The following is a 14,390-nucleotide window of genomic DNA, read 5'->3' as shown; positions in this document are numbered from 1 at the left end:
AATAGAACTATGAAGAATATGGGGTACACTGTCACAGTATTTATCCTCACAACACCCCTCTGAGATAGCACAGCCCTTTTATCCCCATTTTACTAATGGAGAACCGAGGCACAGAGGAACCCAGGGCCAGATGATCAAAAGGGATTTCAGGTGCCTACAGAGGCAGATATCTGGCTCTTTAGGCACTTGAAAATCCAGCCCTCAATAACTTGCCCAGGTAATACAAGGAGTCTGTGGCAGATCAGCAAATTAAACCCACATCTCCCAAGTTCCAAGCTAGAATGCTCACCACTGAACCATCCTTATCCTCAAGAGTATTGGTTGATCATAGGATGACTATGAGCCACCAATGTGATAAGGCCGTGAAAAAAGCTAATGCGGTCTTGGGATGCATCAGAAGAGGTATTTCCAGTAGGGATAAGGAGGTTTTAGTACCATTATACAAGGCACTGGTGAGACCTCACCTGGAATACTGTGTGCAGTTCTGGTCTCCCATGTTTAAGAAGGATGAATTCAAACTGGAACAGGTACAGAGAAGGGCTACTAGGATGATCCGAGGAATGGAAAACTTGTCTTATGAAAGGAGACTCAAGGAGCTTGGCTTGTGTAGCCTAACTAAAAGAAGGTTGAGGGGAGATATGATTGCTCTCTACGAATATACCAGAGGGATAAATACCGGAGAGGGAGAGGAATTATTTAAGCTCAGTATCAACGTGGACACAAGAACAAATGGATATATACTGGCCACCAGGAAATTTAGACTAGAAATTAGATGAAGGTTTCTATCTATCAGAGGAGTGAAGTTTTGGAATAGCCTTCCAAGGGAAGCAGTGGGGGCAAAAGATCTATCTGGCTTTAAGATTAAACTCCATAAGTTTATGGAGGAGATGGTATGATGGGATAACATGGTTTTGGTAATTAAATATTCATGGTAAATAGGCCCAATGGCCTGTAATGGGATATTAGATGGGGTGGGATCTGAGTTACCCAGGAAAGAATTTTCTGTAGTATCTGACTGATGAATCTTGCCCATATGCTCAGGGTTCAGCTGATCGCCATATTTGGGGTCAGGAAGGAATTTTCCTCCAGGGCAGATTGGAAGAGGCCCTGGAGGTTTTTTGCCTTCCTCTGTAGCATGGGGCACAGGTCACTTGCTGGAGGATTCTCTGCTCCTTGAAGTCTTTAAACTACGATTTGAGGACTTCAATAGCTCAGACATAAGTGAGAGGGTTTTTTGCAGGAGTGGTGGGTGAGATTCTGTGGCCTGCATTGTGCAGGAGGTCAGACTAGATGATCATAACGGTCCCTTCTGACCTAAATATCTATGAAAAAAAAAGTGATCCTTCCAAAGTAGTCCACACAGAAAGAAGTTCAGAAACTACTGAATTAAAAGGGTGTGGCATACAAAAGTCATCTTAACTTAGATACTTTTTAAACAAGTATAGAACAATAAGGTAATAACATGCAGAAAAGTCTTACAATACTCAAGTAGTTTTTTCCACCCTCTTCTATAGTAACATTTAGTTTACGATCAACAAACTCTCGTTGTCCACACCAGTAATGTAATGGTGGTTTAATGCGCCGACCACTACGGCTGTAACTTGCATCTGGATCTTTTTGCACAGAATTGCGTTTGGGTGTCATATCTACACACACACACACACAAAAAAAAAAATCTTGTTAGCAGCAGCACAGTTTTGAGTTTTGTTTTTTTAAAAACATCAGAATACTATTTTACTTTAAAAATAATCTTTAGTAAGATCTTACAGGCATAAACCAACGTTTGCAAGTTCAGAGCGGCCATCCTGGGTCAGACTAAAGGTCCATCTAGCTCAATATCCTGTCGTCCAACAGTGGACGATGCCAGGTGCCCCAGAGGGAATGAACAGAAAAGGTAATCATCAAGTGATTCATCCTGTCTCCCATTCCCTGCTTCTGGCAAACAGAGGCGAGGGACACCATTCCTGCCCATCCTGGCTAATAACCATTGATGGACCTATCCTCCATGAATTTATCTAGTTCTTTTTTTTAACCCTGTTATAGTCTTGGCCTTCACAACATCCTCTTGCAAAGAGTTGCACAGTTTGTCTGTGTGAAAAAATACTTCCTTTTGTTTGTTTTAAACCTGCTCCCTATTAATTTCATTTGGTGACCCCTAGTTCTTGTGTTATGAGGGGTAAATAACACTTCCTTATGTACTTTCGCCACACGTGTCATGATTTTGTAGACCTCTATCATATCCCCCTGTCGTCATCTCTTTTCCAAGCTGAAAAGTCCCAGTCTTATTAGTCTCTCCTCACATAGAAACTGTTCCATACCCCTAAAATAATTTTTGTTGGCCTTTCTGAACCTTTTCCAATTCCAATATATCTTTTTTGAGATTGGACAACCACATCTGCACGCAGTATTCAAGATGTGAGTGTACCAGGCATTTATATAGAGGCAATATGATATTTTCTGTCTTCTTATCTATCCCTTACTTAATGATTCACAACATTCTGTTAGTGCAGCAGCAGTCAAAAAAGCTAAGTTGATTTTTCAGAGAACTATCTACGCCTCCAAGATCTTTCTTAAGTTGTTACAGCTAATTTAGACCTCATCATTTTATATGTATGGTTGGGATTATGTTTTCCAATGTGCCTTTGCATTTATCAACATTGAATTTCATCTGCCATTTTGTTGCCCAGTCACCCAGTTTTGTATTGATTTTCATGCAAATGATGCTCACACAAAACAAAAGTGAATATCTAAATCAAGAAATTACCATTCTTACTTTTAAAAGCAGACAAGTCAAAGACCCATGTAACTTAGTGTGATTAAAGTATTACAGTAATTTTTGCCACCCACAGCAACCAAATTTATGCTCTGAAGTCTTTTGACTTTGTGACATAGTTCAGAGTAATGATACACAGAGATCATATAGGAAGGTGGTGATAAGTGGAATTAGACAAAGAAAAGTTTAGACTCTGAATCTATTCCCAAGTATACAATCAGTTGGAAGCACACTGGAAAGAGTACAAATGTGCAGATGATACAAAAATGAAGAAGTCTGGATAAAGAGATAATGAATAATTAAATCTGATGAAAGCCATTTTGGAGCATCAGATCACAAGGATATTCAGAACTGACAGAGGTGCAAAGAGCAATTAAGATATGGTGGCCCTAGAATTAGGAAAACTAGAAGAGTTTGTACTAAGAAAGAGAAGTGGATAAGAGGAAACAATGTACAGGGTTATAAAAATGTCAACATTTCAGAGAAAACCTGAATGTCATAACTGTTCATACGGTGTAGTTGTAGCCATACCAGTCCCAGATTATTAGGAGACACAAGGTGGGTGAGGTAATATCTTTTACTGGACCAACTAAAAGATATTACCCCACCCACCTCATGTGTCCATGCATTAAGGGAGATAAAGAGAAATAGTTTAAAGGAGAGAATTTGGAATGGCTGTGAACAACAGGAATTGCAAATATACTCATTTTATAAAGGGGAGTAAAATAAAAACTTACAAGGAAATTACCCCCTCGCAACCTTTCATTCCATGTATGTGAGTGCATCACATAACCTCTTTGGACCAAATTCAAACTTAGCCTAAGTTATTCTACACAAACCAATGTTGATAGATCATTCCTCACAAACTGTGGGTTAAATTTATCCCTTCATGTTCCAATATTTTAATAGAACATTGAGCTTCACTGTGAGAAAGAAATGCCACTACAATTGAAAAAAAACAACTTCATGCTGTGACTATTCTAAAAATGAGAAATGTTAAGAAGCAGTCAGTTATTTAACCATTTAAATTACCATCAATTTTGAACAAAAAAAGGGGGGTGGGGGGGGTGGAGGTGGGGTAGTACTCACATCTGTTATCATTCAGTGCTACTTCATAAGTGGTGTTTTGTGTTCTAGATTGTTTTTTTAAGTCTCCTGTTACCTCCTCTTCTTCCAACATATCCACTTCCACAGAACTGATTTTTTCATTGCCAGCCTCGTCAGTATCTTGTTCTTTCCTAATTTTTTTGAAGTTTAAGAAAAAAAAAAGAAACCAAAATCTGTCACTGCTTAATATTGCTTAGTTGTTATTAAAGAACTTCAGCTGAAATACTATTGTACACCATTCAAACACAGAAAACTCACAAATGAAAAGCCTTGTACATGGTTCTTCCCCGTCCCCACACCAGTGTATTAATGCAGCTGCACTGATTCAAACCCCTAATGTAAATAAACTACGCCAGAAGCCAAGCCAGTGCAAGTCCTCCGGTATTAGTGCAATTGGTGTACTGGTAGCACCACTGTAGCTAAATCAGTGTAGCTGCACTAGTTTCTCTCTCACTTACACACACACACACACACTAGACAAAGCCTGCTAAACTTTATTTTCCAGTTAACACATCGGTTACTAAGAATTTGCTTAGAACTTAGTCTAAATACATATCTATTGAACCTCAGTTGTTTTACATATTTTTTAAAAACAAATATTCACTCTACACTATTAAGTTAGCACTGAACAAAATAAAGGCCTACCAAAAGTTACCTCTTTAGTTCCCCAAGAAAATTCTCAACATATTGTTTCCATTGTTTTGGAAATCCAAATGTAAACTTCTTGATGAATTTGTATGGAAATCCTGTTAGAAACAGAGGAGAGCGTTAATAATGGCTAAAATTTTAACAGCATACTCTACTTTCTACTGCATTTCCTCCCCTTTCACAGTAAGAAAGAATGATATTTGAATAGTGAATTTGGTTCACTGACAGCAGTACATAAGTTGTAGTACATTACATGTGACAGTAGAACCTCAAAGATAAAAAACACCAGAGTTATGGACTTACCGGTCAACCGGACACCCTGTGAAACCACAAGTCCTCAATCAGGCAGCAGCACAGACCAAAACACCCCTCACAAATACTGTACTGACTTGGGGCTTTATTCACTGGAGGGTTGGGTCTGCAGCCGTGGGCGGGGGGGGAGGTTCAGGGCGGACTTGGGGCTTCTGACCCTCAGGAGCACCAGGGCTCTGGGCTTAAACCCTGCAGTTCTGTACTGAGCTTCAGCCCTGAGGGGGGTGCTGTGGCTCTAGCTACAAAGGGAGCACCGGTTTCGGCCTCAGCGCTCCCCCTGTAGCTAAAGCCTTGATCCCTGGCACTCACCCCCGGAGCCTTGGCCCCCTCTCCCACCACCCTGCGGCTGTAGACCTGAGTGCCCCCCACTGCCCAAGCGCCCCCTCCCCCTACCCTGTGGCTGCATCTGTGAGCACCCCTCCACTGCCCAGGGACCCCCCCCCCCACCCAACCCAGAGCCCTAGCCGCCCTCCCTCCCATCCTGCGGCTGCAGCCCCGAGCCATCCCCCACTCCGGAGCCCTTGCACCCCCATTTCAGAGTTACGGACAACCTCCATTCCCAAGGTATCTGTAACTTTGAGGTTCTACTGTATATAGAAAAAAGAACAGTCGTCAATTCCGTGCCCCCCCCGCCCCAAAGAAAAAGAAATAGACATGTAGTCAATTATGTCTGTGACTTTTAATTAATTCCCTGAAGGGCAAACTGCGAAGCTGAATACTGAAAATACTGCCGTAGGAATGGGTGAAAGTCCATTTAATTTAAAGCTACTTTGCATGCAGCTGGCAGCACGCTGGATTTAGTGTTTCGAAATGGGTTGGCGGTTAGGGACGTAATCACTGCATCCATGACATAGGATAACCATTACACTTTTTCAGTTGTCCATGACTGTTCATGCAGTGGCTAGTAAATGCTGTCTTCCCTCAAGTCACCCTAACAGGCCATTGGCATACAGAAGACTTGTGATGGATGAAGTGAACGGAAGAATGCCTAGAGCACTAGGGGCCGAGATCCCCACCTGAGTTCAATCAACTGGAATATAAAGACATTTAAAGACAATTGTTGGGGCTCTTTCATAGCATTTGCATAGCTATGTATAGTTGAACCATTTCTGATAGTGTGGCTAATCTGAGCTGTCTCCATTTGGACATGGAGTAGAGTTTCCCTCACTGCACTTCCAAAGAATGTCATAGATTTTTAAGGCCAGAAGGGGCCATTAGATCTCCTAGTATGGCCTACTGTATATATCACAGGCCAAAGAATTTCACCCAGTTACCCCCTTATGGAGCCTGATAACTTCTGTCTGACTGAAGCTTATCTTCCAGAAAGCGATCCAGTCTTGATTTGAAAACATGCTTTGGTCAGTTCCACTGATGCTGTAGAAGTTACCAGTGTCAATAAGAGAGTGGGTTTGATTTGGGGTTAGCTGGCTGAGGTTTAACATGGACAAGGCAGAGATTACACCGTTGGGAAGGAGTAGCATTAGATAAAGTGGTGTATGCTCCACTAATTGAAAGTGTGTGGCCACTATTTGTGAATCAGGTTTACAATTCAGGGGGTTTATTAGGCCATGGCTGCTATTAGATTCTCAGAAAGAAACTGTAGATCAAGGAGTGCATTTTTCCTCATCTGTACTCAGTGAGGGAATTTTATTTTATTTTTTTTTAACAAAGGATTTGGACCTTTTCATGCTTATCTGAGCCTTTGTCACCTCTGTAATATTCTCTGCTTGGGGCCTCAAGAACATTCTGAGAAGCTGAAGCTAGTACAGCAACTTGCTTATTAAGTAGAACTTTATTCTACTGAAACACACTGCAGCTGTGGGCGTCTGAGTGGAATTCAAAGTGCTGGCATAGGCCTCTAAAGCCGTAAATGGCTTAGGTCCAGGTTACCTAACAGGCTACGTTTCTCCCCAAGCCATACTGCCATCTTGATATACGAAGAAGGAGGGGCTTTTGGCAGGACACTCTCAATGAGGTGTCTAACTTCAGAATTCACTCCTCACCCAAGCCTGCCACTGCCCACATTTCTTAGCCTCCTGCACATGCTGAAATTTCAAATGAGTTTCCTTACCTTCTTTTCTCATAGAAACAGAGTTTATATTTCCTTGTAACAAGTAGATACGGCCAGATATTGTTTTAACTTGATTCGATGCCATGCGTTCCACAATTGCATTACTATGCCAGTACAGTTCTTTCATATCTCTGAAGAGACAGAATAAATAGAAATAAGTTGTTCATTTTCTTTAGGGAAAATTATTAACACTGCAGTTTCAAGTTCCAACAATGAGAATACCAAGATTCTGTATCAGACTGGTGTTTAAATATTTTCATTAATGATCTGGAAAAGGGAATGAACAGAGAAGCATCAAGATCTGCAGTAATACAAAATTATGGCCCAATCCAACTCCCACTGAAGTCAACAGAAGCCTTTCCATTGACTTGAATGGGTACTGGATTCAGGCCCTTATTTAGCAGAGTCAAGATTCTGAAAGACTGAGGAACTCCAGAGGGATCTAACAAAGTTAAGTGAATTGGGAGTGCAGTGGAAGAAATTTAATATTGATATCACAGAATACAAGAGCACAGTTAACTGGAGTAAAAAATGGATTAGGTGTTTACCAGGTATGGGTAATGAAGACATCCACAGTTATGTAAGACAGAATAAAAGATAAGGAACATAAACTGTCACACATAGAACCAGATCCTGGACAGGTTGTAGGTATTAAGGGCACAGGAGAGGGCTGCTGGTTATTGTTTTCATAGTCACACCTGAATCAAGATATTGATGCACAGTCATGCTGGAAGGGCATATCAAGTCCAGTTCTGCTCAATATCTTTATCAGTGATTTTGATAATGGCATAGAGAGTACACTTATAAAGTTTGCAGACCATACCAAGCTGGGAGGGGTTGCAAGTGCTTTGGAGGATAGGATTAAAATTCAAAATGATCTGAAGAAACTGGAGAAATGGTCTGAAGTAAATAGGATGAAATTCAATAAGGACAAATGCAAAGTACTCCACTTAGGAAAGAACAATCAGTTGTACCTATACAAAATGGGAAATGACTGCCTAGGAAGGAGTACTGTGGAAAAGGATCTCAAGGTCACAGTGGATCACAAGCTAAATGAGTCAACAGTGTAAAGCTGTTGCAAAAAACGCAAACATCATTCTGGGCTGTATTAGCAGGAGTATTGTAAGCAAGATGCAAGTAGTAATTATTCTGCTCTACTCCGCGCTGATATGGCCTCAACTGGAGCATTGCAGTTCAGAGCCCTACATTTCAGGAAAGATGTGGACAAATTGGAGAAAGTCCAGAGAAGAGCAACAAAAATGACTAAAGGTCTGAAAAACATGACCTATGAGGGAAGGTTGGAAAAAAAATTGGGTTTGTTTAGGATGGAGAAGAGAAGATAGAGGGGACATAACAGTTTTCAAGTACATAATAAGTTGTTACAAGGAGGAGGCAGAAAATTGTTCTCCTTAACCTCTGAGGATAGGACAAGAAGCAATGGGCCTAAATTGCAGCAAGGGAGGTTTAGGTTGGACATTAGGAAAATCTTCCTAACTGTCAGGGTAGTTAAGCACTGGAATAAATTGCCTAGGGAGGTTCTGGAATCTCCATCACTGTCTAATCTGCTCTTAAAAAAATCTCCAAACACCTGTCAGGGATGGAAGAGATCAGAGGTGGGCAAACTACGGCCCGGGGGGAGGGGGGAGCTTCCAGCCCTCCACATGTTTTAATCTGGCCCTCAAGCTCCTGCCAGGGAGTAGCGTCAGGGGCTTGCCACACTCCGCACGGCTTCCAGAAGCAGCAGCATGTCCCCCCTCCAGCTCCTATGCGTAGGGGTAGTCAGGAGGCTCTGCACACTGCCCCTGCAACTCCCACTGGCCAGGAACTGTGGCCAATGGGACCTGCTGGGTGACGCCTGCGGACAGGGCCTCCATGTAGGAGCTGGAGCGGGGACATGCTGCTGCTTCCGGGAGCTGCTTGAGGTAAGCGCTGCCCGGAGCCTGCACCCCCCTCCCGTGCTCCAACCCCCTGCCGCAGCCCTGATTCCGCTCCAACCCGCCAAACCCCTCAGTCCCAGTCCGAAGCACCCTCCTGCACTCCCAACCCCTCATCCCAAACCCCACCCCAGAGCCAGCACCCCCAGCCAGAGCCCTCACCCCATCCCAACCCCCAATTTCATGAGCATTCATGGCCCACCATACAATTTCCAAATCCAGATGTGGCCCTCAGGCCAAAAAGTTTGCGCACCCCTGGTCTAGATAATACTTAGTCCTGTCTTGAGTGCAGGGGACTGGACCTGACCTTCTGAGGGCCCTTCCAGTCCTACAATTCTATGATAGACTGGACAGCTAGTCCTTGAAATCTTTAAGTTACTTAGCTGAAGTGCTCCCTTCCCTCAACACAGCAGAGTGTACTTGGTATTTGCTGAATGAAGCTCTACGCTATCTTCTCACCAGCTGTGCACGTGGCTCTTTTAGACTTAACAGCACTAGGTCCATCCCCCAAACTCTCTCTGGTAAGTGGAGGGAGGCAGAAGTTGGTGGGGGGGGGCATGGTCAGCAGCAGTGGTAGCCCTATGTAATGGTTAAACTGAGGCAGACTAGTCTTTGGTGCACGTGATTCTTTCCAGATCCACTCAATAGTCCTAAGTGGAGATGCCAGGATGGCGCATATTTGTGAAGTTGAGATACAGAAATGAGAATAAAAAAAACTATGTTTTATGCCACAGAAATGTGCAACTTTGATGAAGGAAAAAAAATCACTTACCTCCGTTTTCCTTCTACACACACAGCAGTATTGTTGTTGATAACCTTAATCCTCCACTCACTTAGACAGATTTTTGACTAAGATAAAGAAAAACAGCATTATAGGTACACTTAATATGCCAATTATACAGCCATTAAAATAAAAAGCAAACTAACTATCCTTTAACCAGTAACTTTTAAGAAAACAAAAGCTTTATAATGTTTGTTTAAAACCAAGAATTCTACATATGTTAACAGTAAATCAACAAACTGAATACTCAGGAGATGAAAAAGTGACCAATACATTAATTCCACTGAATGCATCCGATGAAGTGAGCTGTAGCTCACGAAAGCTTATGCTTAAATAAATTTGTTAGTCTCTAAGATGCCACAAGTACTCCTTTTCTTTTTACATTAATTTGCTATTTTCAGTGCGGGTGGAATTTGCTATTTCCAGGTAAAGTTGAAAACGGATGCCTCAAAATATTAAGCAACTGAAAAATATGCACATGTTTGACAGTAATTTAAAAATGAAAGTTAAAAAACCCAAATATTTAAAAAAGTTAGGGGAGTTAGATTCCAAAACTTCTAGACAATTAAAATCTGGAAACTCTTAAAGGTTCCAACACCAACTCTTCCCCCGCACCTGTAATCCCTTATTGTTGGAAGAAATCCAATAGTTGACACATGGAAGAGTTAAAGTGCTTCCAGTTGTATTTACTGATTATAGTATAGTCAAAACGCACAGCACACGGAGTATCAGTAAACTCTCAGTGCATGCGTCAGGTGCAGACAATGGACCTGACAGCCTACTAAAGACAGACCTTCAAGTGCCTTATCGCTTTTGGAAACTGGCCTTGTAATTTTATATTGAACATTATACAAACACGCGTGCGCACACAAGATCTGGAGAGTTTTATGAACTATATCATTCCATTATGAAAATTGTATTTATTAAAAATTCCTCTAACACTTAAATGAACTAACTATACACCTTTTCTTTATTATTTCTTTTCCTCCCTGCCTGATGTAATGGATTTAGGGGTTTTTGCCTTTTAAAATGTTAGACTTTGACCATAATCATAGAATCTGATGCACTAATGCAGACCTCTGGGCTAAGAGTCCCACACAGGACTTGATTCCTTTGGCTGCAAAAGCAGTTTAAAAAAAAAAAAAGTATAGTGGTGTCTGTCCCAGATCCCTTGCCTGTAATGTCTATCCCCCATCTCTCTCTTTCAAAGTTTTTGTCTCCATCCACTTAGAATGTTCTGTTTAATATTAATAGATATTAAAATAAAGAAAGCTGGGAATAAATACCAATGTTTGGTTGAGAGTTTTGTTAAAAAAAAGTGTAAAAAGTGTTATTTCTGTTTCTTTCTATCACCATTTTTAAGCTTAAACAGGTTTGATCAACCAAAACAGGATCACATGAGGCCCAGTCTCTGATCATATAGTTAGACTGACAGCCTGCAAGTTTTCCAAAGGACACATATGAAGCTTATGAATTCCACAGTATAGATACATATTTATACTTCTATATTGCTATATATGACAAAAAACTAAACAAATACCACTACCTGTAGCAAATCTGAAGGTATTTTTCAATACAAAATCCTTCCACAAAGGAACAAACTTTCCCACCTGTTTATTTGCATTGCCATCGTTTTTATCTATGTGAGATGAGCCTGAGGGGGCCGTACAATCTCCTTCTTTTTGTTTTTGTTTTCTTGGTATGTGGACCTTTGGAGAAGAAAACATAATACTACAGAAGCACTGTGTGGGTCTCTGAGGGTCAGTCTCTGATTTCTTCTCTACTCCTTGAGCTGTTTTCCAGGTGCTCTCTTGTAATAGTCTTCCTTCTCGATGAGGACTGGCATATATTGTTTCTCCACTGCCATACCTTTCTGCTAACTGAACCCCAGTTTTAGAAGGGTCGGAGTTTGCGTTCACAGTATCAATCATGGTATTTTGAGACATTTCATCATCAGCATCAATTGGCTCCACAAGAAAAACATCATCCTGACTGTTGCTGGTATTGTTAACCGTACATTCTCCATTGAAGTTACTGACTTGTTTGGCAAAATCAGATTTGATTAACGGCTTGTTCACGATTGTTGAAGAAATGCTTTGCTTGATTTGGTTTGACAATGCAGGATCTGCCCAATTAAAAAAAACAAAAAAACAAAAATAAATTCAGGCAAAGTAACTCATGTTATTCCAAAAAAAAGTAAACCTGCATTCATAAAACCAGAAATCTGATTCTATTACAATGAATCGTGACAGGTTTCAGAGTAGCAGCCATGTTAGTCTGTATTTGCAAAAAGAAAAGGAGTACCTGTGGCACCTTAGAGACTAACAAATTCTTTGAGCATAAGCTTTCGTGAGCTCACGAAAGCTTATGCTCAAAGAATTTGTTAGTCTCTAAGGTGCCACAGGTACTCCTTTTCTTTTTAAAAAATCTTGAGTAGAAACTATAGCTTCCCCTCCACCCCCAATCAGCTGGCACAATGATTTCCACATACCCCAAGACCAGCAACTCAGCTGCATGAGCTGCAAGTAAGACTTCTGCTGCTAAAGTCCACTTCAACCTTCCTCACCTGCTGTCCTTACCAAACTGCTCCTAAGCTGGTAGTGATAAAGTGACGAACACAGAAGTCTTAAATTTGTATGCAGAAGTATAGAGAGGCTCCAAGAACTTTTGTCTGCCCACGAAGACCTGAAGAAGAGCTCTGTGTGGCTCAAAAACTTGTCTCTCACACCAACAGAAGTTGGTCCTATAAGAGATATTACCTCATCCGTTTGTCCACACAGAGGCAGAATTTGGAGAGACAAAACAGATGGAAATTTACATAGTACTGCTAGTAGGGAGAAGTTTATATAGTAGAGAGAAGATAATACCAAGCTCCACAATTGGAATCAGATGTCATGAGCAGTCATTTTATAAAAGAGACAAGATAAATGATACACCCTACACCCCCACCCATCTCAAAATGAAGGACTGGTACAAATCTAGACAAACGTCCAGTGCAGGGGTTCTCAGCCTTTTTCTTTTGATAAAGAAAATGATACACCCTCCCTCCCATCCATGCCAAAAAAATTCCACGGCCTGCCTGTTTTTCTGCATAGCCAGTAGATTAAAAATCAGGGACAGCATTAGGGGATACCAAGCAGAGCAATTGCCTGGGGCCCCACAAAGTTAAGTTGCTTGTCTTCAGCTTCAACCCCGAGTGGTGAGGCAATGATGGGGAAGGGAAGAGGAGATACTGTACTCTAACTACAGCACACCCTCGCTATAATGCCCTTGATAATAACGAACCTTCGGCTATAATGAACCCAGTCCTTGGATCCCACCTTGAGTTCCATGGCTGCCCCCTCCTTCAGCCCCTGCAGCTATCGCAGTCAACCACCTTCCCTCCCCGCTCCTGCGGGACTCTTTCGCTAAAATGAACAAATGACTTTGATCCCAATGGGATCGTTATGGCCAGGGTGTAGTGCATCTAAACAAACAGAAACATAAGAAACCAGTCACTGTTTTAAGAACCACTACCAGCACTGCCAAGAAAAGTACCTTTTTGCTGCTTCTGCACTTTCTGTTTCATGCGCAAGAAGAACTTTTGAGGAGATTCTGAAACCAGAGTGTCCACAGCGAGGGAATCCACATTTTTGTTTCGCGCTATCTTGGTGCAATGCAGTGCTAAAAGAAAAATGTTCTCTTAAATTCAGGAAGCGAACAACAGTATAACAGAAATCGTTAGTATTCATTTAAAAATTACTAGACTAAATATACATTTCATAGAACATTAACTTCTCCAATGAAAAAAATACATAATTCTCTTATTTCTTGTATTTCAAACTTTAAAAAACAAACAAACAAAAAACAGGATTTATATTAGCCATTTGTTCCAAGTGGGACACTGTTCCATTAAAAAGTTTATTTTTTTTAAAAAATAAAGGTCATGTCCCACTTCACAACAGACCTGATTTGGCTCACTCCTTATATTCCCTCTACTTGCCAATATCAGAGTTGTCTTTTGGAATAGGAAAGGGCAGTGCTTCTTATCTATGGCTAGAAACAGGCACAGTCTAATGAGATTCAGTTTTTCTCTTTTCTTGTTTTTACCTCCCGTCTTTTCCCCCTTTTGTCTTAGATCTCTTCTCTACATGAGCAGTTCAGCTCTTAAAAACCTTTAAGACCTGAAATCCTGCCCCACTGATATCCATGGGAGCTTTGCTATTGACTTCAGTGGGATCAGGCTTCACCCCTAATAAGTAGTGCTATTACTACCCCACAATGGAACAGAAGATTCCAGCTAACAACCAAAACTGTTATTACTTTTGTCATAAATATAAAGGGAAGGGTAAACCCCTTTGAAATCCCTCCTGGCCAGGGGAAAGCTCCTCTCACCTGTAAAGGGTTAAGAAGCTAAAGGTAACCTCACTGGCACCTGACCAAAATGACCAATGAGGAGACAAGATACTTTCAAAAGCTGGGAGGAGGGAGAGAAACAAAGGGTCTGTGTGTCTGTCTATAGTCTGTCTTTGCTGGGGATAGACCAGGAATGGAGTCTTAGAACTTTTAGTAAGTAATCTAGCTAGGTATGTGTTAGATTATGATTTCTTTAAATGGCTGAGAAAAGAACTGTGCTGAATAGAATAACTATTTCTGTCTGTGTATCTTTTTTGTAACTTAAGATTTTGCCTAGAGGGATTCTCTATGTTTTTGAATCTAATTACCCTGTAAGATATCTACCATCCTGATTTTACAGGGGGGATTTCTTTATTTCTATTTACTTCT

At 41.2% G+C, this 14,390-nt stretch overlaps 1 protein-coding gene across 1 annotated transcript in view; it reads right to left on the bottom strand.

Moving 5' to 3' along the window:
• Positions 1–14,390, bottom strand: part of MIS18BP1 (MIS18 binding protein 1) — a 34,887-nt gene that overhangs the window by 17,431 nt on the left and 3,066 nt on the right. Inside the window, exons 3-9 of the mRNA XM_073350253.1 lie at positions 13,164–13,289; positions 11,237–11,751; positions 9,618–9,694; positions 6,912–7,042; positions 4,536–4,626; positions 3,863–4,011; positions 1,480–1,646 (exon numbers count right to left, since the gene is read on the bottom strand). Coding sequence (XP_073206354.1) covers positions 1,480–1,646; positions 3,863–4,011; positions 4,536–4,626; positions 6,912–7,042; positions 9,618–9,694; positions 11,237–11,751; positions 13,164–13,289 — 1,256 coding nt within the window. The remainder of the gene's footprint in view (positions 1–1,479; positions 1,647–3,862; positions 4,012–4,535; positions 4,627–6,911; positions 7,043–9,617; positions 9,695–11,236; positions 11,752–13,163; positions 13,290–14,390) is intronic.

The sequence above is a fragment of the Lepidochelys kempii genome, chromosome 6, assembly GCF_965140265.1.
Source record: "Lepidochelys kempii isolate rLepKem1 chromosome 6, rLepKem1.hap2, whole genome shotgun sequence".
Lineage (NCBI taxonomy): Eukaryota > Metazoa > Chordata > Testudines > Cheloniidae > Lepidochelys > Lepidochelys kempii.
This window is presented reverse-complemented; position numbering and strand designations above follow the sequence as displayed.